The sequence below is a fragment of the Microcaecilia unicolor genome, chromosome 6 (assembly GCF_901765095.1).
Source record: "Microcaecilia unicolor chromosome 6, aMicUni1.1, whole genome shotgun sequence".
Classification (NCBI taxonomy): Eukaryota; Metazoa; Chordata; class Amphibia; order Gymnophiona; family Siphonopidae; genus Microcaecilia; species Microcaecilia unicolor.
In genome coordinates this window covers 84022617-84045634 of record NC_044036.1, presented here as the reverse complement: position 1 = coordinate 84045634, position 23018 = coordinate 84022617, and the positions used below count along the sequence as shown (strand labels likewise).

General features: G+C 44.5%; 1 protein-coding gene across 2 annotated transcripts in view; it reads right to left on the bottom strand.

Moving 5' to 3' along the window:
- Nucleotides 1-23018, bottom strand: part of DARS2 (aspartyl-tRNA synthetase 2, mitochondrial) — a 75927-nt gene that overhangs the window by 13611 nt on the left and 39298 nt on the right. For both annotated transcript variants that reach the window (XM_030207224.1, XM_030207223.1), the window contains exons 13-14: nucleotides 9098-9160; nucleotides 6115-6267 (exon numbers count right to left, since the gene is read on the bottom strand). In XM_030207224.1, coding sequence (XP_030063084.1) covers nucleotides 6115-6267; nucleotides 9098-9160 — 216 coding nt within the window. The remainder of the gene's footprint in view (nucleotides 1-6114; nucleotides 6268-9097; nucleotides 9161-23018) is intronic.

Sequence of the window (23018 nt, the reverse complement as noted above, 5' to 3'; positions counted from 1 at the left end):
CAGACTTCTACACTCTGTGTATTGTATATGCCAACACATATCAGGATCAAATATACATATTTTATTTGATATCACATTTATATCATATGCTAAGAATACAGGTACTGTGTAACTCAGGTGGGGGAGGGAGAGGATATCTTGAAGTTGAATTTAGCAAGCAAAATATTGTTAGTTAATAACATAGTTGGATTGTTGGTTTAATCATGAATTGATAATACATGCAAATATTGGGCAGACTGGCTGGACCAGGCAAGTACCTGCCGTCATCTACTGTTACTTGTGTTATATGAGTAAATTGAAGTTACTCACCTATAATGGCTACTAAAATGGTCCGTGGTCTTTGTCATAAAGCATATAAGGAAGACTTAAGATCTCAATATGTATACTTTGAAAGAAAAACAGGAGAGCGGAGATATGATAGAGATGTTGAAATACCTACATGGCATAAATTCACAGGAGACGAGGCTCTTTCAACTGAAAGGAAGCTCTGGAATGAGGGGGCACAGGATGATGGGAAAAGAAGACAGACTCAGAAGTAACCTGAGGGAATATTTCACAGAAAGAGTGGTGAATTTGTGGAATGGCAGAGATGAAAACTGAATCTGAATTTAAGAAAGCTTGGGACACGTACATAGGATCTCTAACGGAGTGAAAGGAATAGTAGACCGGATAGGCTATATGGTCTTTATCTGCCTTCATTTTTCTATGTTTCTATGACAGCAGGACACATTCACACATATGGGCGATATCATCCAATAGAGACCGGCATGAGAAAATCTCCAGCTTCTTTACCATAAGCTTTAGAGTCTTGTCATGCATGCATACATGCCTTCCCATCTGCTATGACCGCATGGGATCAGCCAGTCTATTAGAATACAACTCCTAGGGGAGGACGGCAGGTCTAGGAGAAAAGCCCAGCTTTGAACCGTGTCTAGCAGGGCTCCAGTGAACTCCAATCTTTAGATGGGAAGTAAATGGGACTCTGGGTAGTTGTTAATGAACCCTAGTAGCTCTAACACTCAAAAGGTTCTGGACATGGGTTTCTCAGCCCCTTCCCTGGATGTGCTCTTTACCAGCCAATTGTCCAGTTAGGGAAATGCATGTACTGCCAGTCTGTGTAGAGACACTGCAACTCCAAGCTAGCCTTTTGATCGTCAGTTCTCTCAGGTTATCAAAAAGAGCTTTTACTGGTTATGCTGGATCCGGAATATCAGACATTTCCTTGATTTCTCGTCTCTCCATAGATTTATCTGTGCTTTTGTCATCTCTCGTAGTGACTACTGCAACACGGTTTAATGTGGTATCTCCTCCTATCTTCTCCACCGTCCTCAAACTCTCCATAATTCTGCTGCCCATTTCCTGTGTAAAGCTAAGCAGTGGGGATCATGCCTCTCTTTTACTTGTTCAGTTGCACTGGTTGCCTGTCCATTTAAGGTGCTGGTTCAAAGTACTGTGTCTCACTCACAGGGCTCTTCACTTGGGCTCTCCTTTGTACCTTTCCTCAGTCACCATCCCCTATATTCCATCATGAGCTCTCCGTTCCTTGGACTCCCACCGTCTGGTTCTTCCTTCGCCTCGAGCTGCTCACTATGAATCCACTCATAATTCAGCCTTTTTTATGAGCTTTCATATCATAAATTTAAGGCCCTTCTTATGGTCCATTTTTTTGTTCAAGAATTTCCTACTTCACTTCCAACAATTATGGATTACCCCAGTGAAACTGCAAAGATCTTTGACTAGGTGTAGAGAATGTTTGTTGATTATACTCTCTGATTGTTGTATGCTTGTTTTACTGTCCTATTTGATTTTGGCATTCTAGTATAAGTGCCCTTTAAGTCCAGAGAGCAGAGCCAGTCTTGTTACTGAATCAGGGGGAGTAACATAGTAACATACAGTAACATAGTACATGACGGCAGATAAAGACCTATACGGTCCGGTCCATCCAGTCTGCCCAACAAGATAAACTCATTATATATGATATGTGATACTTCATATGTATACCTGGTGTTGATTTGTCCTTGCCATTTTCAAGGCATAGACCATAGAAATCTGCCCAGCTCTGTCCTTGCTCTAAAATTTCTGAATTTAATGTTGAAGCCCCTGAAAAGCTCCACTCCTGCCCATCCAAATCTATTCAGTCACAATCAGGGAACGGACCGTAGAAGTCTGCCCAGCATTTGATTTCTTCTCCAGTTTCTGAAGCTGAATCTGTCCTGCCACAATCATAGCACAGGCCATAGAAGTTTGCCTAGTACTGGCTTTGCTTCCCAATTACTGCTGTTGCTTCCCAATCTCGACTAAGCTTCTTCGGATCCATTCCCTCTAAACAGGATTCCTTTGTGTCTATCCCATGCATTTTTGAATTCCGTTACCATTTTCATCTCCACCACCACCTCCCACAGGAGGGCATTCCAGGTATCTACCACCCTCTCCGTGAAAAAATACTTCTTGACTTTATTCTTGAGTCTGCCCTCTTTCAACCTCAATTCATGTCCTCTAGTTCTAGCATCTTCCTGTCTCTGGAAAAGCCTTGTTTTGGATTAGTACCTTTCAACTATTTGAACATCTGTATACATGTTTAGGTCAATAAGTCTCTCCTCATATGTCTTGCAACGCAAATCCCATACAATTTTTGTCCCTTTTCTTTGAACCACTTCAAGTCTTTTTATATCCTTAGTAAGATACAGCCTCCAAAACTGAACACAATATTATAAGTGGGGCCTCACCAATGACTTGAACAGGGGCGTTAACATCTCCTTTCTTCTGCTGGTTATACCCCTCTCTATGCAGCTTAGCATCCTCTGGCCACGGCCACGTTTCATTACCTTGAGACACCATCACTCCAAGGTCCCTCTCCTGAGCAGAGCATACCAATTTCCCCTCTTATCTGGTATATATCTCTGTTGGATTTCTGCAACCCAAGTGCATCACTCTGCACTTCTTGACATTCAATTTTAACTCAACTAAATGTGGAAAACCTTTCATGTCAAAATAATCACAAAAACCTGTGAATCAAATTTAAATATATTTTAAAAACTTTTTTTATGTGCTCAGATTAGTGCATTACACCACCCTGAGACTTCAGGCCCTTCTCTGTTGTGTAATTCACAGCCATTGCCATCATCGCACAAGTCCAACCTCTCTACCCTATATATCTTGTGTTCTAAGTTATACAATCAACTTCAGGTATGATACAATTGTTGGAGATGTAGGCTGTTGTCAATGATTTTCTTGGTTTTCCCAACAAACCTGTGTTTATTCAACCTATAATGTATTAATTTTAGACAATCCCGACATGGTGTCCATGTTTCACCTTTACGGGCGTCTTGAGAGGAATTGAGCTAAAAAAAGACCGCTGTTACTATCATAGGCAGTGTTCCTACACGTGCTATATAAAATAAATGTATCACATAAATTTGTCATCTCTTCCTATAATTGAATAGTATTCACTGTTAAACAATCTCAATATTTAAATCTAAAGTTTTCTGGCTACCTGAGATGAGATCTCTCTTCCTTCACCAGATCTTTCTTCCTTCCTTAACTGCCAGACTCTTGACCAGTCTTCTAATATCTGGAGATCCCTTCTCATGGTTTCTACTCCCTCCAGGGTATCCACTCTATTTGCCATCTTTGTGTCATCTGCAAAAAGGCATTTTCCTTCTAACCCTTCAGTAATGTCTCTCACAAACATATTAAACAAAATCGGCCCCAGCACTCCACTACTCACCTTCCTTTCCTCTGAGCGGATTCCATTTACCACCACTCTCTGCCAGATGTCAGTCAACCAGTTTCCTATCTAGTTCACCACTTTGGGTCCTAAGTTCAGTCCTGGAAGACACATCAAAAGCATCATAGACTGCCCGAGCCATGTCCTTCCAATACTCTCAATGCTTGGCTACTAAACTGGTGAAGTTCTGCAGTCAGCTAAGGTGGTAGAATGCCTGCAAATTCTGCCACACTGTTCACCAAGGACTTCAAATACATGCTCATGAAGAGCTGGTAGGAATGTATGTGGGAGGACAGCACAGCATTAGCATTTTTATAAACCTTCCTCCCCAAATAATCCAAAGTCTGAGCATATATACCCTGGGGCCCTGAGGAATGAGACGATACTCCTGGTTCTTTTGAGAGTGGATTTGATGACCAAAGTGTGGTGTGGCAGCTGGATCTTCTCAAATCTGGGAACCTTTTTGACTCTATACACACAGTTGTCCTTCTTGTGTATGGGATGCACAGAGAGGGAGATCTCCCACAATTTCATCTGAAAAGTCTTGCGGATGTTGTGAATGGACACTATTACAGCCTTCTCCCCCACTGCTAACTCCCGGCTCCGTTCCTTCTATCTCGCTCCTCCCTATGCCTGGAATAGACTCCCTGAGCCAGTACGTCAAGCTCAGTCTCTGGCTGTCTTCAAGTCTAGGCTTAAAGCCCACCTCTTTGCTACTGCTTTCGACTCCTAACCATGACTCACTTACTGAGAACATGGGCTTCCAGGATTAGCTGCACTGACATCAGGTTCGACACCAACACCCTCAATGCCATGGCATTGTGTCAGGCTAGAAGTCACCGCAGCTCCTCCTGAAGCATGGCCCAAATCCACTCCTTGGTGACAAGGATGGGCAAAAATGGGGGGGGGGGGGGGGGGGGGGGGGGGGGAGGAAGCACACAGTCACTTTGGTCAAATCCACAGAAGGTATCATGGCCGAATCAGTTTTGGCACCATGCTTTGAGGAGGACTGATGTCCGTGCTTCTTGGTCTCCGCCTGACAAATCTTGTCAGAGTCCCTTAGCACTGACAAGGATGATGTTGAATCCTTACAAGCCCTCGGGTGCTGGATCCAAGGATGCTTGGCTCTGATGTGCACTGCCGACTCTTGACTTTGAGGCAGGCGGAGACCTCCTTGATCCCAACGCATCGCCAGTGTCCAGTGCAGCTCCTGGGACCATGGGCAACAATGCCAACATTGATGGACTGGACTTCATGGTGCCAAAAATAGTTTTGCACTGGTCTAAGTTCTTAAGAGTCCTCCTGGAAATCTGGTGACAGAGATGACAAGAGAGCTTCATGATTACGCCTCACTCATGACAACCACCAATTATGAAGATCAGTCCTCAATATGGTTTTGACACACCTAGTGCACCACTTAAAACTACTGTGAGTTTTCTATGACATGTGGGGAACACAAACAAAATAAAATTAAACAGGTCAATGATGGAAAAAATGAGAAAAATATACTACCCCAACTGGAGCACTCAGGTCTATGAGGGCCAACAAAACACAGGAAAATAAAGGAAACACGAATTATCAAAAAAACTAAAGAAAACTAAAAGAGAAAAAAATGAGGTTCCACACAGCATTCAAAAAATAAAGCTAAAAAACAGCCAGAAGGCAGAAAAATGCCACAGGCACAAACCGCGACTGTTCAGCTCCATGGTAAGAGCGAGACTGGCTTGTCCGGCATGGTCACAGCAGGTGGGAAGGCACACGTGCAGTGGAACTCCCAAAAGTTTCTGTTAAAGAAACGGGGGATTTTCCCACACCGGGCTCTGTTGGATGACGTCACTCATAGGTGTGAATTATTGTCCTGCTTGTCCTTGGAGAAATAGCTTGTGTACAGCACTATTTCGTTTAAGTAGACACTCAGAAAACAAAGTGCCTATCTTTATGTGGTTTAGATGTACATGTTCATAGGGCTGGAGAATGGATGAAGCGGAGTAGAATTGGCACTGATGTGTGTATTTTGAAGTGTGTGCATATGTGCCAATTCCTACTGGCACATAACATAAAAAGTGACTTCAATCTTAAAACAGGTGTAACCATGTGGGGGGAGACTATTTGATAAAGCCTCATAAGCAAATGTTTACCTTTATAAAGTAAGGCCAACTTAGGCACCTTGTTACAAAATTACCATTCCCATGTTTGATGGTTTTATCTATAGTAATGGGTATGAATCTTTCCTCAGTGGTTCTACATTTTTTTTTTGTCAGAAATACACTGGTGATTATATGCAGACATATTTTTATATGTACTTTTGCCTCTTTAATGTCGCACATCACTGTGGACATTTTCTGGAAGAACGATTGGCAAATTTCTAAATTAAATATTTTTCCTACCACTGCCTCATGTGTCCCCGCAGCCAACAAAAGCACATCACTTGCTCCAGCACCCACAGCTCTTGAAAGTTCCAGCTTCTGCTCCTCACTGAGGAACTTCTTCAGAGGAGATTTCCAAGTACCATCAGGATTCAGAACCAATATCATCACTTCCTGTTTCATAAGAACATAACATAAGCATAAAAACATAAGCATTGCAATATTGGGATACACCGATGATCCATCAAGCTCAGTATCCTTTTTCCAGCAGACCCCAAGACAGGTCAAAAGAGTAAAACAGATTTTATGCTGCTTATTCTAGAAATAAGTGGTGGATTTTCTCATAATGACTTACAGACTTTTCTTTTAGGAAATTGTTCAAACCTTTTTAACATATTTTAAGGGTCCTGTTTACTAAGCCACACTAACACTAGAGACACCCATATATTCCTATGGGTGTGTCTAGCATTAGCGCACGATAAAAACGCTAGGCACCTTAGTAAACAGCGCCCTAAAGTTAACTGTTTTTACCACATTCTCTGGCAACAAATTCCAGAGTTGAACTGCATGTTGTGTGACAAAATATTTTCTCCGATTTGTTTTAAATGTACTACATAGTAGCTTCACTGCATGCCTCCGAGTCTTTAATCGCTTGTTTACTCTTTCCAAAACACGCATCTACCCAATTCCACTCCATTCAGTATTTTGTAGACTTCTATCATATTTCCCCTCAGCCCTCTCTTCTCCAAGCTGAAGAGCCCTAGCCTCTTTAGCGTTTCCTCATAGGGAAGTCATCCCATTCCCTTTAACATTTTTGTCACCTTTCTCTATAGCTTTTCTAAGTCCGTATATCTTTTATGAGATGCAGTGCAGAATTGCACACAATATTCGAGGTGTGATTGCAACAAGAAGCAACACAAAGGCACTATAACATTCTCAGTTTGTTCTCCCTGCCTTTCCTAATAATTCCTAACATTCCATTTGCTTTCTTACCCAGCGCTGCACACTGAGCAGAGGGTTTCAACATGTCATCAACAATGCCACCTAAATCCTTTTCCTGGGCAGTGATTCCTAATAAGGAACCTTTTATCATGCAGCTACAGTTTGGGTTCCTCTTTCCTGCATGTATCACTTTGCACTTGCTCACATTAAACATCATCTGCCATTTGGATACCCAGTCTCGAAAGGTCCTCTTACAATTGTTCACAATCCTCTTGTGATTTAATAATTTTGATTAACTTTCTGTCATCAGCAATCGGATTTTCTCCGCTAGACTTCGTTTCGAGTATAATCGAGCGCCACAGCTTCAATTTATTGGTAAGACGTACATATTGTTTTTACATTTGGACAAAATTAATAATCAACATACAACAGAGATGACTCCTGACGCAGGCCAGTACGGCCGAAACACAGCTGTGTCGAGTCCCTTTTTCCCTGCTACCGTTTGGCTAATAAAGTTGATTCTTCATTTTTACATCCAAAGTGTCATCTTTTTTATGTAATTTTTGATCTTGATGGTTTTATTTTTTTTAAATACATATTTTATGATTAATTTTAAATTTTGACGTGTTTAATATATATTTTTATTTTTTGTTTTTGTTAGTCATCTTCACTGTTTTGTTTCTTGTTGATTTTCTTGCGAAGACTTGTTTCTTCTGTTTTTTGCACTACTTTGTCAAATGCCTTTTGAAAATCCAGATACGCAACATCAATCAGCTCACCTTCAAAGAAATGTAGCAGATTGGTGAGACAAGATTTCCTTTGACTAAATCCATGTTGGCTTCGTCTCATTAATCCATGCTTATGAATAGGCTCTGTAATTTTGTTCTTTATCAAAGTCACTACCATTTTGCCAGGCACCAACTTAAGGCAAGGGGAGAAATCACAGACACCTGGGACCACAGCACAACACTGCTAAATCTGGCCAAAGCAGAGTCACAAAAACTTCAAGAAACCACAACAATTGTGTGAGACAAGTTAATACCACTGTGGGACCCATTCAGGAAGCTACTGTGGGCAGCAGTGCATGGCAGGGCATGGTTAATGAGGGGTAGACAACATTTAAAAAAATCCTGGTGTCTAGCGGCATTCCTCATCCCTGAGCCTTCTCCCCTCCTCAACTTAAAACAATCCTTGTGTCTAGTAGCACCCCCACCCCAACCTGAACCCCCTCCCCCACAGACTACTTAAAAAAATTTCCCTGGTGTCTACTGGCATGTCATATCCCCCCAATCCCTTCCTCAGCCCCCCCCCCCCCCCCCATCTCAAGCCCACCCGCTTTTGGAAAATGGCAGCACTTGACTCTTCTACCAAATAAAGGAAAAAATTATCTTCTTGGCCCAGGAGCTTTTTTCTTATTTGGCAGACTGACCCTACTTGTGCATTCCCAGATGCACAGAGCAGCGACGGACATTGTTAGACTACTAGGGATTACAGGGGCTGGTACAGAAAGCTGGGTTGGGGGTGCAGACCCAGCAGCTTTTTTTTTTTTTAAATGTTACCCTTCTTGTCAGTGCATGAGGGGGACATTTTGTAATGATCTGTGGATTACTGCTAATGCAGAATTTTTTTTATCATTAATTTCACGGTAGAAGTTGTGTGCTGAGCTGGCTCTTACCGCATGGCTTTCTGCATCAGCTCCTGTGGATCTCCAACATCTTTCTAACTTTGTTGTAAGATCTGGAGTGGAAGGCTGAGAAACAAGGAAGCCCAGTTCAAATTCCACTGCAGCTCCTTGTGATCTTGGGCAAGTCACTTAACCCTACATTGAGTCAGGTACAAACTTAAGATCATTAAGCCCTCCAGAGACAGAAAAATACCTACTGTATCTGAATATAACTTATGCTGTGCTAAACAGAAAAAAAAAACCATGAACTAAACCAAAATCCCCCCCCCCCCCCCAGTGCTCTCTCATTTTCACAGCTGTCTCTCCTCAGCTGCCCACTCTACTTTCCAAGCTGCACTTCAGTCCATTCAAAGAGGCTAGCAGCTCAACATTCTTTACCTGGTTAAACTGGCTTCTTGCAAGGTCTTCTAGGGAAAGGAGGTCTTTTTTTTTCAGGTATTTCTGTGAAAGGAAGAAACAAGCAGTAAAAGAAGGTGGAGGCATTGTACAGCATGTTTCAGGTGGTCAACAGCAGGAACCAGTGTGGGAGCTACTACATACTGGAGCATCCTTAGATTTTCAGTGTTTTATCTGAAAATACCTAAGTACCACACTACATGACCCCAAACAGCACCAGAGCCAGATCAATACTGGTGAACATGGACTTCCGGTCATGCGGTGAGCGAGGCGGCAGCAGCGGCTCGAGGCTCCGGGTTCCCCCGCTCCAGAACGACATAATAACTGCTTAAAAAAGGCGAACGAGCCCCTCCAGACAGCCCCCTTGAGCTCCAGACCGCATGGAAAAATATTTAGGTAAATCACCTACCGAGATGGCGCAAAAATCCAGCGCGAAGACACGGGGCAAGGTAGCGTGTGGAGAAAAAATGGCGGATGGTGCGCCGCAACCGGCCTCAATATTTACAGACCAGCAGCTGGAACAAATAACGGCGGCGGTGATCCGCGCCCTGAACCCCCATTGGGACGCGTTGTCGAAGAATTTGGAATCCATACAAGTCGGGCTGGACGGCTTAGAAACGAGAACCGGCGATTTGGAAGTGAGAGTCTCCGCGCTGGAAGATGATTCCCGCGCACAGGGCCCGGATATTGCACAACTGCAAAAACAACTCGCAGAACAGGCCGAAAAGCTAGAAGACCTAGAAAACCGCTCCCGGCGCAATAACATCAGGATCGTAGGGATCCCAGAGCGAGTGCCAGAGCGGAACCTGACTGACTGGCTAGAGACGTGGCTATCAAAAGAGCTGGCGCTAACAGATTCCATGGGCATCATAACCATCGAACGGGCACATAGAGTGGGAAGAAAAATGGAGAACTCACAGCGCCCGAGAACAGTTGTGGCAAAAATCTTAAACTTTCGACATAAAGTAGAGATTCTCAGAGGGTTCCGCTTAAAGAGAGACAATTTGCGCTTTGAAGGTCACCAAATAATGATATTTCAAGATTACTCACAGAGGGTTCAAGAGCAAAGGCGAGCATTCCATCCGGTTTGCTCTGATCTGGCCAAAAACAAGGTAAAATTTGCACTCATGTACCCGGCACACTTGAAGATAATGCACCAGGAAAAGTGGCATCACTTCCAATCAGTTGCGGAGTCTCGGGCTTTTGTGACAGAAAATAAACTAAGCAGCGGGACCTAGATGGATTGTCCGGAGGGCAAGAATATTTGGTGATGTATGTAATGTTATGCCTGTAAAGTACTAAGCTGGGATAACTTGGAGCGGGGGGCCCCTCGCCGATTAAGGGAGTCCTATTCCGTAGGTATGCTTACGGAGCAGAGGGAGCAAAGAGGGGAGAAAGGGAAGGGGATGGGGAATGAGGGGGGAGGGTTAGAAGTTATAACGGGGAAGCAAGTTAGGGAAGATAAAGGGGATTTGGGGAAAAGATGGTACACAGTAAGAGGGAGTCAAATTAAGTGCGAAAGACTGAGGCTGTGGGAGCAGAACAAAAATACACCAAGGCAATGCTTACACAAATCCACAGTGCAAAAATTTGGTGGAGACAGGGGTAGATGGCCAAGACAGATAAATGGGACATGCTTGTTTGGAAATCATAAACAAACTATGTTATGCCGGCAAGGTTAATTACATGGAACGTGGGAGGCATAAGCTCCCCCATAAAGAGGGCAAAAATATTGACAGCCTTAAAGAGGCATAAAGCTGACATAGCATGCCTGCAGGAAACAAGGCTTACAGATCTAGAACATGCCAAATTACAAAGGCTTTGGGTGGGAGAGTGTTATGCGGCTTCCCCGCAGGGACGGAGAGGGGGCGTGGCAGTCCTCTTTCGTAAAGGCTTACAATACAAGGCTAAGTTGTTGGCCAAAGGGGAACAAGGGAATTATATTGTAATACACATATGGTTACAGGGCATTGAATTTATTCTGGTTGGAATTTATGGACCTAACCTCTGTGACCCAAAATTCTATAATACAATAATAGGCCAATGTCTTAAATACCAACCTAAGCAGATCGTGGTGATGGGGGACCTTAACATGGTCGCAGACCCAGAACAAGACATAACTAATCCCACATCCTTTCATTATACAGGTCAGCGAATGCAGGAATTTGATAAACTCTCCCAAACTCTGGGGCTCATCGATGCCTGGAGAACACTACATCCAGGGGAGCGAGATTATACCCATAGGTCTAGAGCACATGGAACCTTATCTCGGTTAGATTATATTTTAATAGACCGAAAAATGTTCCACCTGGTAAAGGCTGCAACCATAGGTCCAGAGGAGATATCGGATCACGCATTGGTCTGGGTGGACTTGGTCATGCCAGTAGATGACACGGGGGGCCGGGGTTGGAGGTTCCCAACATATTTATACATGGACCCCAATTTCAAAGCTCACATAAATGCCAAATGGGAAGATTACGCTCTGAATAATGATATACATGCGCACGCACAACCAACGCTATTTTGGTCCGCCTCAAAAGCAGTGCTACGGGGGGAGGTAATTGCATACACTAGCTTGAAAAGGAAGAAAAGGGCACAAGGTATTTTACTGCTCGAAGAGAGGATGAAGAAGGCCAAACGCGCATACATACAACGCCCCACTCAGGACTCCCTAGACACACTGAAGGCTGCCCAGATAGCGCTTAATACGCTTTTACATGACCAAGAAAATAAATCTTCACTTTATTATAAATATAAATTGCAAAGATTTGGTAACCGCTCAGGGCGTTTACTGACGCGGGTTATAAAAAACTGGGGTGGTCCTAGAACGGTGGCAGCTCTAAAGGATAATAATGGCAACATAACAACAGGTAGGAAAGAGATAGGGAAGCTATTCACCGATTATTTCTCAAGTCTTTACTCTGTTGAACATGGGCCGCTGGGTAACCAACTTTCAGAATACCTAGCCAAGGCGGGGTTGGATGAAATCCCCCCGGCAGGCCTAGAATCACTGAACAGCCCTCTCACTCTGATAGAGATCCAGACAGTTGTGAAATCCCTAAAACAACACTCTGCCCCAGGGCCAGATGGTTTCACGGGAAATTATAAAATGCTGCCCCCGGGTGCGTTGATATCCTTGTTGGAGTTCTATGAAGAAGTGATACAGGAGGGAACCTTCCCCAAATTACATTACTACCAAAGCCCGGAAAACCACCTGAGGAGGTGAGCTCGTATAGGCCCATATCCCTGCTCAATTTAGATGTGAAAATACTCGCAAAAGTGCTGGCAGAAAGATTGGCTCGGTGGCTTCCCGTCCTTATAGGTCCTGAGCAAGTAGGGTTCGTCAGACGCAGACAAGCAACCCATAATGTAAGGAAACTATTAGTGGCAATGGCGTCGTGTTTGGAGACTAGAGACTCGGCCATGGTGATCAGCTTGGATGCCGAAAAAGCTTTTGACCAGGTGCGCTGGGATTGGTTATTCCAAACACTGGGTCATATGGGAATACAGGGATGGTTCATAAAAGCAGTAGAAACCCTATATTGTAACCCAGAGGCAAGGGTGATAGTGAATGGGATGAGTGAGGCAGCATTTGCCATTTGGAAAGGTACGAGACAGGGTTGTCCTTTATCCCCCCTTTTATTTGTAATTGCATTGGAGCCCCTGCTCAGGACACTAAAACATACTAAAGAAATAGAGGTAGTTAAAATAGCAGGCCAGGAAGTAAAAGTCTTGGCGTATGCCGATGACTTATTGTTAACATTGACTAACCCAGATCACTCCTTGGATAAATTATTAGACAACATAGTCCAATATGGTCAGCTATCTGGTTTTAAACTAAATATAGGCAAATCGCAAGTCCTCGCCTTAGGGCCTAAAACCCGAACACTCACGGAACACAGACTACCATTGCAATTGGCAAAAAGAGAGCTCAAATATTTAGGGGTGTATATTCCCTCTGATCTCACGAATCTGTATGAGTATAATGTCCGTCGGCTACTTAAGGGAACGGAGGGGAGACTGCAGGCATGGGCCCCCTTACCTCTCTCATTGGGGGGAAGAATTGCATTGTATAATATGATGGTAATACCCCAATGGTTATATGTACTTCAAACTTTACCATTGTATTTGAAAAGGGCAGATGAAAGGCAATTAAACGCCATGCTGCAACGTTTTCTGTGGAGGGGGAGAAGAGCACGTCTCCCCATAGAAACACTACAGATCCCAGTAGAATATGGGGGGTTGGGGCTCCTTAGCCTTAGGTTCCTAAATGTGGCATGAGACATGTTAACGATTGGTTTAGACAAACACAGGAATACTCTAATACAGAGCTAGAGCAGAGATTGACATTAGGGGTACACTTCAGTAATTACCTGCATGTCACTGGGGCAAGAATACCCAAGTTGTTAAAACCAACTCAGATAATATATGTAGCCAGGGCAGCGTGGAGGTGGATATGCAGAATGCACAAATTCTCCACAAAAACCACCCCATACTTACCGATCTGTGGTAATGTAGCATTTCCCCCAGGGCAAATGTACTCAGTCTTTCGCAGATGGGATAAGAAAGGAATAAAATATTTATTACAGGTAGTTACAGAGGAGGGCCGAATGAAACCATTTTCAGATTTACAGGCAGAATTTGCCCTGCCGGACAGGGATGCGTTTTATTATGGACAACTACACCACTATGTATCATCCTTGCCGTGGGAAGACTTGGCAGAAGACGTTCAGGAGGAACTGTCAACAGCCTTTTTGTTGGAGGCTCAGAACAAAGTGCCTCTTTCCTTTCATCACAGACACATAAGGGACACAATGCCGGAACTAGATTATGGGAAACTAGTAAACTCCTGGCAACAAGACTTAACTTTCACCATATCATTGGAAACCATCAAATCATACATTCTGTCTATTAGAAGTAGATCGGCCTGGCCAGCACATTGGGAGCAGCAATATAAATTTGTGCTTCGACTCTATATTCCACCAAGACGGGCCTTTCATATGGGACTCTCCCCTTGGGGAGCATGTTTGAAATGTGGATTTGGTGGGGCAACACTAGGCCACATGTTTTGGTCGTGTGAAGGCATACGCAAGTTTTGGAAAACCTTGGTACAATACATTTCCAAATTATGGAAGAACACATGGAAATGTGAACCGGCATTACTCTTTGGACAACTAAAGTTGGGACATCCGATCCCAAAAGGATACAAAATTTTTTATCAACAAAGTAGTAATTGTGGTGCGGCAAGTTATCTTGCAGGAATGGTTGACATATAAATACCCCACATTGTCGCAGTGGCGGATACAAATGATGAGGTTGTTACGTTTGGAACGTATTGGAATAAAAGACATGGACACGAGCGCAGGAGAAGAATTGCAATTGGTGTGGTCACCTTTTTGGAACACCATGACTCCCGCAGCCAGAAGTCACTTATTGAACCTATAAAATCACCCGAACTGATGGACTACAAGGACATTGAGGGAGGGGATTAAGGGAGAAAGGGGGGGGGGGAAGAGTGGAGGGAAGGAGGGAGGGTCGAGGGAGGGCAACGGGAAGGGAAAGGTGACCTGTTGATGGAATAATTAGCAGTTGACAAATGTTAAGTTGTAGCATGTGTTTATTATTACAATTGAAGCATGTAGATGCTTGTCTTACAGCAATGCTCATTAATAAAGAATTTGAACCATAAGGAAAGGAGGGTGGGGGGGAGGGGGGTATTATTCGGGAGAAAAGAGAAAAGAATTTAGACAATCTGACAAAGAATTGACAATAATTTGTTGTATTGGTTGAAGTGCTATGAATGTACATTTTGTGTTAATAAAGAGATTTAAACATACTGGTGAACATACTTTTGTGAGGCCCCTACCCTGGAACGATTTACTTATTTCTTTCCCTTCTCCCCCGAATCACATTCAGCCATTCCCTACCCCACTAAGGACCTTCATGTATGATCCCTTGACACCTAGTTCACCTTTCTTAAAGTAACTTGGGGGCAAACTACAGAGGCCAGTTCTGGGTGTGGCAGCAGTAACAGGCTGGACTGGAATAGCCACATAATGGTTACAACAGCAAGCTATGAACCAGAGAAGCCAGTAATTGAAAACTGCTTCTTCCACTGATATGATTATATCCTTTTCCTCTATAACAAGACTTCCCATAATAATCAATAATAGGAATTCCAACACATCACCAATTACTTGATAATCTGTTTGCCTTCTGATTTATTGAATTGATTATATCCATTATGTTTCACTTGCTCTTTATGTAACCAATTGTTTATCTTCTCTTGATTGGCGCATGTTATGATATATTACTGTAAGCCACATTGAGTCTGCAAATAGGTGGAAAAATGTGGGATACAAATGCAACAAATAAATAAAAATATGTCATGCTCACCCTTCTTTGTCTCAGGTTCAAACTAAAAGCCTAATCTACTAATCTGTGTTAACATGTTAAAGGCACATTTATGCATGGTATTTAACACAAACCCCAGTATTCTAAATAGGGCCTATTTACCAACTATAATGGGGCAATTCTATAAATTGGCATCTCAGTTTAGGCCATGGGTTTAGCGCCAAGATACCATTACAGAATACTAGTCATGTCAATGGCAGGCGGAAGTTGGCGTGCCTAGGTACGGCAAGTGACTCACATAAACTGGGAATCATGTCCATGTTCCACCCACACCCGCTTGCAGTTAGGTGCTATGCCACTTAGGCGTTACCTTTTAGAAAACCCCCGGCCACTGCCCACCACCTCCCCCCCTTCTGTGCATAACAGCCCCCGAACCACAGCAGTTGCCGCCCCCCTCCTACACACTACAGACCCCTGCAAGTGGGTCCTTCCTTGAAGGGCCCTGGTGGTCTAGTGGCTTCTTCGGGAGCAGGAAAGAATCTTACTCTTTCCTGCCCGCTGCCGCTACTCTGCCTGTGCTTGGTGCCACGGCCGCAGTATTTTCAAAATGGCTGCCGAGACTTCTCACGGTAGTCTTGCATGTCTCCGCAGTCTCGCCAGTCAGCCGCAGAAAGTCTCAGCAGCCATTTTCAAAACACGGCGGCACCAGGAACAATAATGGCAACGGGCAGGAAAGAGTGGGATTCTTTCCTGCCCCCACAGAGGCTACTAAACCACCCAAGCCTTTTAAGGTAGGACCGTCGGGGAGGGCTGTAGTGTGTAGCGGAAGGCAACTGGGCAAAGCCTCTGGGCCCTCGGGCACAGCCCGGTTGCCTGAATGGTCAGTCCGTCCCTGCTAGTGCCCATAGTCACCTATCAATTAATGGCATGTACCTCTAGGCACTAGTCTATAGGATTGCGCTGTAAGGCATTTCCTGGGTGTAAAGCATGTTTTATACGTGGATATGGGCTCCACATACATTAAGAAGATGGCATGTTCTTACACACACGCCAGGCGTAGGTGTTCCCAAGGATGTGGTTTAGGTAGAGAGGGGTGGATTTCCAACATATGTGCTTCCATTTTGTAAAATATAAAAATGGGGATAGATTGAAGAAAGAAGCCCAATGGAGAGAGTTTCAAATGATATGGCAACCTTACTGGTCTACTCTTTCCTCCAGAGCACATAATTGCCTCTTAAATAAGTTAAACTGTTCCTGTAATCATACTATGGTTGAGTGCTTTTCTCATCTTGTATTCTTGATTGGGGAAAGGGAACTGGAAGTAGGATACAGAGCTAGATGGGCCATTGGTCTGACTCAGTATGGCTATTCTTATGTTCTTATGGGAATAGAATTCAAGGGAATATTGAACTGTTCAAAACTAGTGATAGTGGGCTGCTAGGTGTAAGAGTCCAACATCTGCAGCCTATCTTTTTGTTTTGTTTCTTTTTCCAATAAAAACAGATTTTAAAAAATACACACAAACAAGTGTGGGGGTTAATTTTATAACAGGGAACCTCTTTTAAAGTTCCAAAAAGGCACATGTTTTATGCACAACAGCATTTCAGAGAAAGTTGCCTGTGCCGGCCCCAGAGTCTCCTCTCTGCTGCACTCTGCCCCTATGATGTAACTTCCTGTTTCTACAGGGGTGCAGCAGAGGAGACTCCATCCAGGGTCAGCACAGGCAACTTTCTCTGAAACACTGCTGTGCAAAAGAAACAAGTTGAAAGGTAAACCAAGGGAAGCTGTCGGATCACTGGGGGTGGATGGGAAGGTTCGAAAGAGATTCAGAGGGGAAGGGGGTTTTAAAAGATAGAAAAGAGAAAAGGGATAAACATCTGAGCCAGGCACTGGCAGCTTAAAGGCAGGGAGAGAGGGAGGTAGCAGGACCTTGGGAGGTAGAGGCCCAATTATCCTTTTGCCCAGGGGCCCAGATCACTGTCAGTCCACCCCGGCTATGGGGGTTATTCTATAACATGTTTGACTAGTTTACGGTGGCAAGAACACATGTAAAACAACAAGGAATACTTTGCCAGCAAGTGTGTGCACGAGAAGAGTTTAGGTGAGGTGTGAAATATGCATGTAAATTATAATACAGTGCACTCCATTTAGGTGCATGTCAGATAAGCGCATGCTCTGTTTAACTGCATGCTGTACTTCGGTGCCGTTTTTGGCGCCATCAATTTCTTTTTTTTATTTTTTTATTTTTTTTTTATTTGCAAGAAGTCTTTATTAACCATTGAAACAGCACAATGGAACCACAAAAACTAAAAAAAGAGTACAACATGCTTATTCTAATACAGGATTCTACCCATACAGCTTATAAGATTACATTCAATTGTTTCAATATAACTATGTCACCAGCAATAAACTTCACATTTTTATCCAATTTTCAAGAAAACAAAGATTTCTCCACCCATCCTCCCACCCCCCCTCCCCCACCCTCTAGGTGGACACTACTGGGCACTGCCCCTCATGGCATTCTATGCATATAGCAACTAGATTTATAGAGCGTCAAAGGGGACGGGCTCCCAAACTAAACTAAACGCCATTTAACCATTTGTTGTTTACGCTCAGCCACTAGTCTCTCCATTTCCCGAACATATCTCAACTTATTAAGCCATCGAGATAAAGATGGAACCCCCTCCTTTCGCCAGTGTGCCGCCACAACGACCCTTGCTGTGCCAACCGCATGTTGAACTAGGGTCTGCTGATGTGACAGTAGGCCTGCAGTCCTAGCTGAGAACAAGAACACCTCAGGGACCCATGGCACTACACACCCCAGCCAGTGCTGTAGCCTAGAATGTACAGCTTTCCAAAATGCCCGAATTTTGATACAGCTCCACCAAATATGCCCCATTGTACCTTTGTGGCCACACCTTCTCCAGCACATGTCCGAAGAGGACGGAAAGATCCTCCGCAGACGGGCCGGCGTAAGGTACCATCGATATAATACTTTGACAGCGTTCTCTTGCAGAGGAACATGAACTGATACCCTCATCACTGCTTTTTCTATTCTCTCCCACTCGGACTCTCCCAACTGCACACCCAGTTCCCGCTCCCAGACACCCCTATGCTTTCCACATCCAGAGGCCTGATTACCTATGATACGGTACAAGGAACCTATCAAGCCCCGGGAAGATTCAAACTTCTCACATATCTCCTCCAGGTCAATTTTCTTACGCTGCATTACCTCTCGCACCGCCTTACTCTTGAGAAGGGATGCCAACTGGCAATAGGCAAACTCATCACCCTCTACCCCTGGATAACTATCCCGCAGTGCATTAAAAGGCAACAGGGAATCCGCCTCAAACAGCTGGCCCCATGTTCTCACACCCAATTCACGCCATTTAGTGAAAATCCCCTTTACTGTGCCAGGTAAGAATAAGGGATTAAATGCAATTGGAGTGTACCTGGTCAATACACATTCAGGCTCATTTTCAAAGCACTTAGCCTCCCAAAGTTCCATAGAAACCTATGGAACTTAGCCTCCCAAAGTGCTTTGAAAATATGCCTCATTGTCTCTTAGGAAACAAACTATCCCAATAATGAAGTGTAACAGCTATGGAGGGGCAAGCTCGTTCAGCCAGATTTCTAAAAGACCGTGGTAGCCACATTATGGCACTCAGTGGCTGATCACCCATCGAATGTTGTTCAATATGCACCCATTGGCGATCTGAATAATCTTGGTACCATTCAAGTGCTGCTTTCCCTTGTGCTGCCTTATAGTACCAAGTAAGATTGGGTACCCCCAACCCCCCCTTCTTCCTTTCCTTATATAATAGCGATCGCGCCAACCGCGGTCGTTTTCCTGTCCAGACGAATCTCACCAACCTATCTTGCAGAGTAGCCAAGAATCGCCTGGGCATTATCACAGGCAGCGTCTGAAAGAGGTACAACAATCTGGGCAATATGTTCATTTTAAGGATGGCTATTCTACCGAACCACGAAGTTCCCAGCTCTCCCCATCTCTCCAGATCATCCATGATGGTTTTACCCAATCCCCTATAATTTGCATTAAAGAGTTCCGACATTTCCCTTGTAAGCATCACCCCCAAGTACCTAATCTGTTTGGGGGCCCAACTAAACGGGGATGAAATCTTTAAGGACTCCACCACCTCATCAGTGAGTGTTACGTTCAGAGCCTCTGATTTTGCCATGTTGACCCTGAAGCCCGATACTGCAGAATATTCTCTTATCATCTGCTCTAGATGTGGGAGAGTGGATTGAGGTCGAGTAACAAACAGCAGCACATCGTCTGCAAAGAGGGCCATTTTATGGGTTCTATCTGCTATTTTAGCTCCTGAAATATTAGGGTCCAGCCTCATCTGGGCCGCAAAGGGCTCCATCACCAATGCAAACAGCAAGGGCGACAGGGGACAACCCTGCCTAGTCCCTCTATGCAGCGTGAACAGCTCGGAATTTCCACCATTTATCCGAACACAAGCCCTTGGGGACTCATAAAAGGCCTGTATCCACCTACAAAACTGTGTTCCAAACCCCATGTTCTCCATTACTCCATACATAAAGGGCCAGTGGACCCGGTCAAAGGCTTTTTCCGCGTCAAGGCTTAAGAGACAAAGCGGCTTCTTATTTAATTTTGCCAAGTACATAATATCAACCACCCTTCTAATATTATCCATCGCTTTGCGGTAAGATACAAAGCCCACTTGGTCTGGATGTATAAGAACTGGAAGGATTGGGGCCAGGCGATTGGCCAAAACCTTAGCCAGTATTTTGACATCAGTATTTAATACCGATATGGGTCTATAAGATCCGCAGTCTAAATGATCTTTGCCCGGCTTGGGTAATACAGCTATCCACGCTTCCATCATTGACTGAGGTAGTGATCCCCCTTTCCCAACTTGATTAAACAAGTCTGCTAAGAGCGGACATAGCTCGGGGGCGAACTTCCTATAGAACTCGTTAGGCAACCCATCCAAGCCAGGCGATTTACTCAATGGCAAACTACTGATCGCCTCCTGAATTTCTTTGGGAGTAACCATTTCATTTAGTAATGCCTGTTGTTGGGGGCTCAGAGAAGGTAGTTCACTATCCCTGATATATTGGTCTATGGATTCCAGGGAAGGGCTAATCTCCTGAGTGTACAAATCCTGATAGAATTCCCCAAATCTTTTTCGTATTTGCTCAGATGTACCTAGCTCACCCCCTCCCGAATCCCGTATCTTTAAAATAGCCCGGTCAACTTTTTGTCTGCGCAACCTTATAGCAAGGAGACGCCCCACCTTGTTGGCATGCTCATAGGAATTCACCCTGTTCTTGTTTTGTAGCATACTAAGTTGCTCAGAATAAACAGAATCTAGCCACGCTCTCTGATCGCTAAGCTCACTCAGAACCCGCTCTGACCCAGTTGCCTTATGCTGTTCCTCCAGCTGACAGATACTCTCCATACATTTTGCTATCTGCACTTTACGGGCTTTTGATTTTTTACTGGCTACTTGAAGAAAGTAGCCCCGGGATACCGCCTTCATGGCATCCCAAACAATGCTGAGCGAGGGTCCCGATTCCAAGTTAAACTCAAGATACTCTTTCAGCATTTGTTTATATCCTGCCACCACTTCCCCCTCCTGTAAAAGACCCACATTCATTGTCCATCTTCTATCTTTATTTTCAGCCCTAATAGTTGGCAAAGTAACCCATATTGGGGCGTGATCCGACAGGGTCACACTGCCAATCCCTGCGTCAGGTCCCCGTTCCACTAGAGTGGCATCCAAGAATAGATAATCAATGCGGGAATAGGTTTTATGCACTGCGGAATAGAATGTATAATCTCGCACCCTCTGATATTTTACTCTCCACATATCCACCGTACCCAAAGAGTTTGCTAAAGATCTTAAAGCCAGGGAATCCCTCTGCCCTTCGTTTCTATTGGGGCCTGATCGGTCAAGTCCGGGGTTCATCACAGTATTGAAATCCCCTCCTATTACCAGAGAACCCTGCGCAAAAATGGCCAGAGAGTTTTTAACCCTTTCCAAGAACTCCGCCTGCCCCGTGTTAGGCGCATAAATGGACGCTAAAGTGAGATCTACTTGGTCAATTTTTATATGCAAAAAAATATAACGGCCTCCCATGTCCCTTTTTACTTTGATCACCTGTGCGCCCACTGTAGCCTGAATTAGGATCGCCACTCCAGCTTTCTTTGATCCCGCTGCAGAGGCGAAATACGCCACCGGGTATTCCGAGTGGGAGAGAAGTCTTTCATACCTGCCCGCCAGATGTGTCTCCTGAAGGAGAACCACATGAGGCCCTAACTGCCTCAACTCTTTATAGAACTTTTGTCTTTTCTGTGGCATGTTCAGGCCTTTCACATTATAGGAAAGAATCTTTAAGTCAGTACCCATCCTAGTATGCTGCGAAAAAGCTTGTCGGCCACTGCCCTTCTCGACAGCTCTGCAAGGAACCATATTACTTTGTACCCATTTTTTCCAGTAGTGACCTGCCCCCTCCACCTATTGTAGCCAATCTCCCGCCCTCCCCTCCCAACCCTATTCCCCTGTAAACCCCTTAGGCCCAGCCCCATAAACTTCACCCACCAGCCAGAACCTTAAGGTCCTGAGTGGGAGGACTCCTCAACGTGCCCCAACAAACACCAAATGTTCCCCCAAACCCTCACAACATTCCGCCCCCCCCTTCTGTTTTTACCGTCATCCAGTCCCCCTTCTGCTCCCCTCCCTCTTGAAAACATCCCCGATTCATACCAGATCAACTCCCACCTTACGACTTAAAGCAGTAACATAGGCAGAGCCTGGAAACAGATTTAACATTACCCACAACACAATGTCATATCAGTCATGTTCGCCGCTTTGCGTCTTGCTTCTTGGATTTTTGAGGCACTCTCTTCCACTGCTGCAATTTTTCTCGAGTTGCAGGAGCCATGTCCCCTGCAGGTACAGCCTGGGTGGTCAAACCAGCTTCATGCAAGAACTTCCACACCTCATCCAGCCGACGGAACCGGTGCTGCTTGCCTTTAAATTCCACGCTCAGGGCAAAGGGAAAGTTCCACCTATATGATATCTTCTCCTTCTGCAAAATTTCCAGCCCGGGTCTCATCGCTCGCCTCTGTGTTAATGTAAACAGTGATAAGTCCTGGTAGACGGAGACTCTTGCCTCATTATATTCCACTGGCGGATTTTGGCGCGCTTTTTGCCATATTTTTTCTTTAAGCATATATGATGAAAATCTCACCACTATGTCTCTGGGTCTATTGTCTGTTGGTTTCCTGAGAGCTCTGTGAGCCCGATCAAATATGAGCTCTGCCGACTCCAATTGCTCTCCCAGTAACTTCTCACATATCGATCGCACAAGCGTGGGCACATCTTCCATGTTGCCATTTTCGGGGACTCCACGAAATCTAAGATTTTGACGTCTCCCGCGATTTTCCAGGTCGTCTAGTTTATATTGCAGTTCTTCAGACTGTTCATTTAGTTTTATAGAACGGGCCTCTGCCGCCTCTACTCTCTCGGCTTGTTCGTCCATGCGCTCTTCCAGC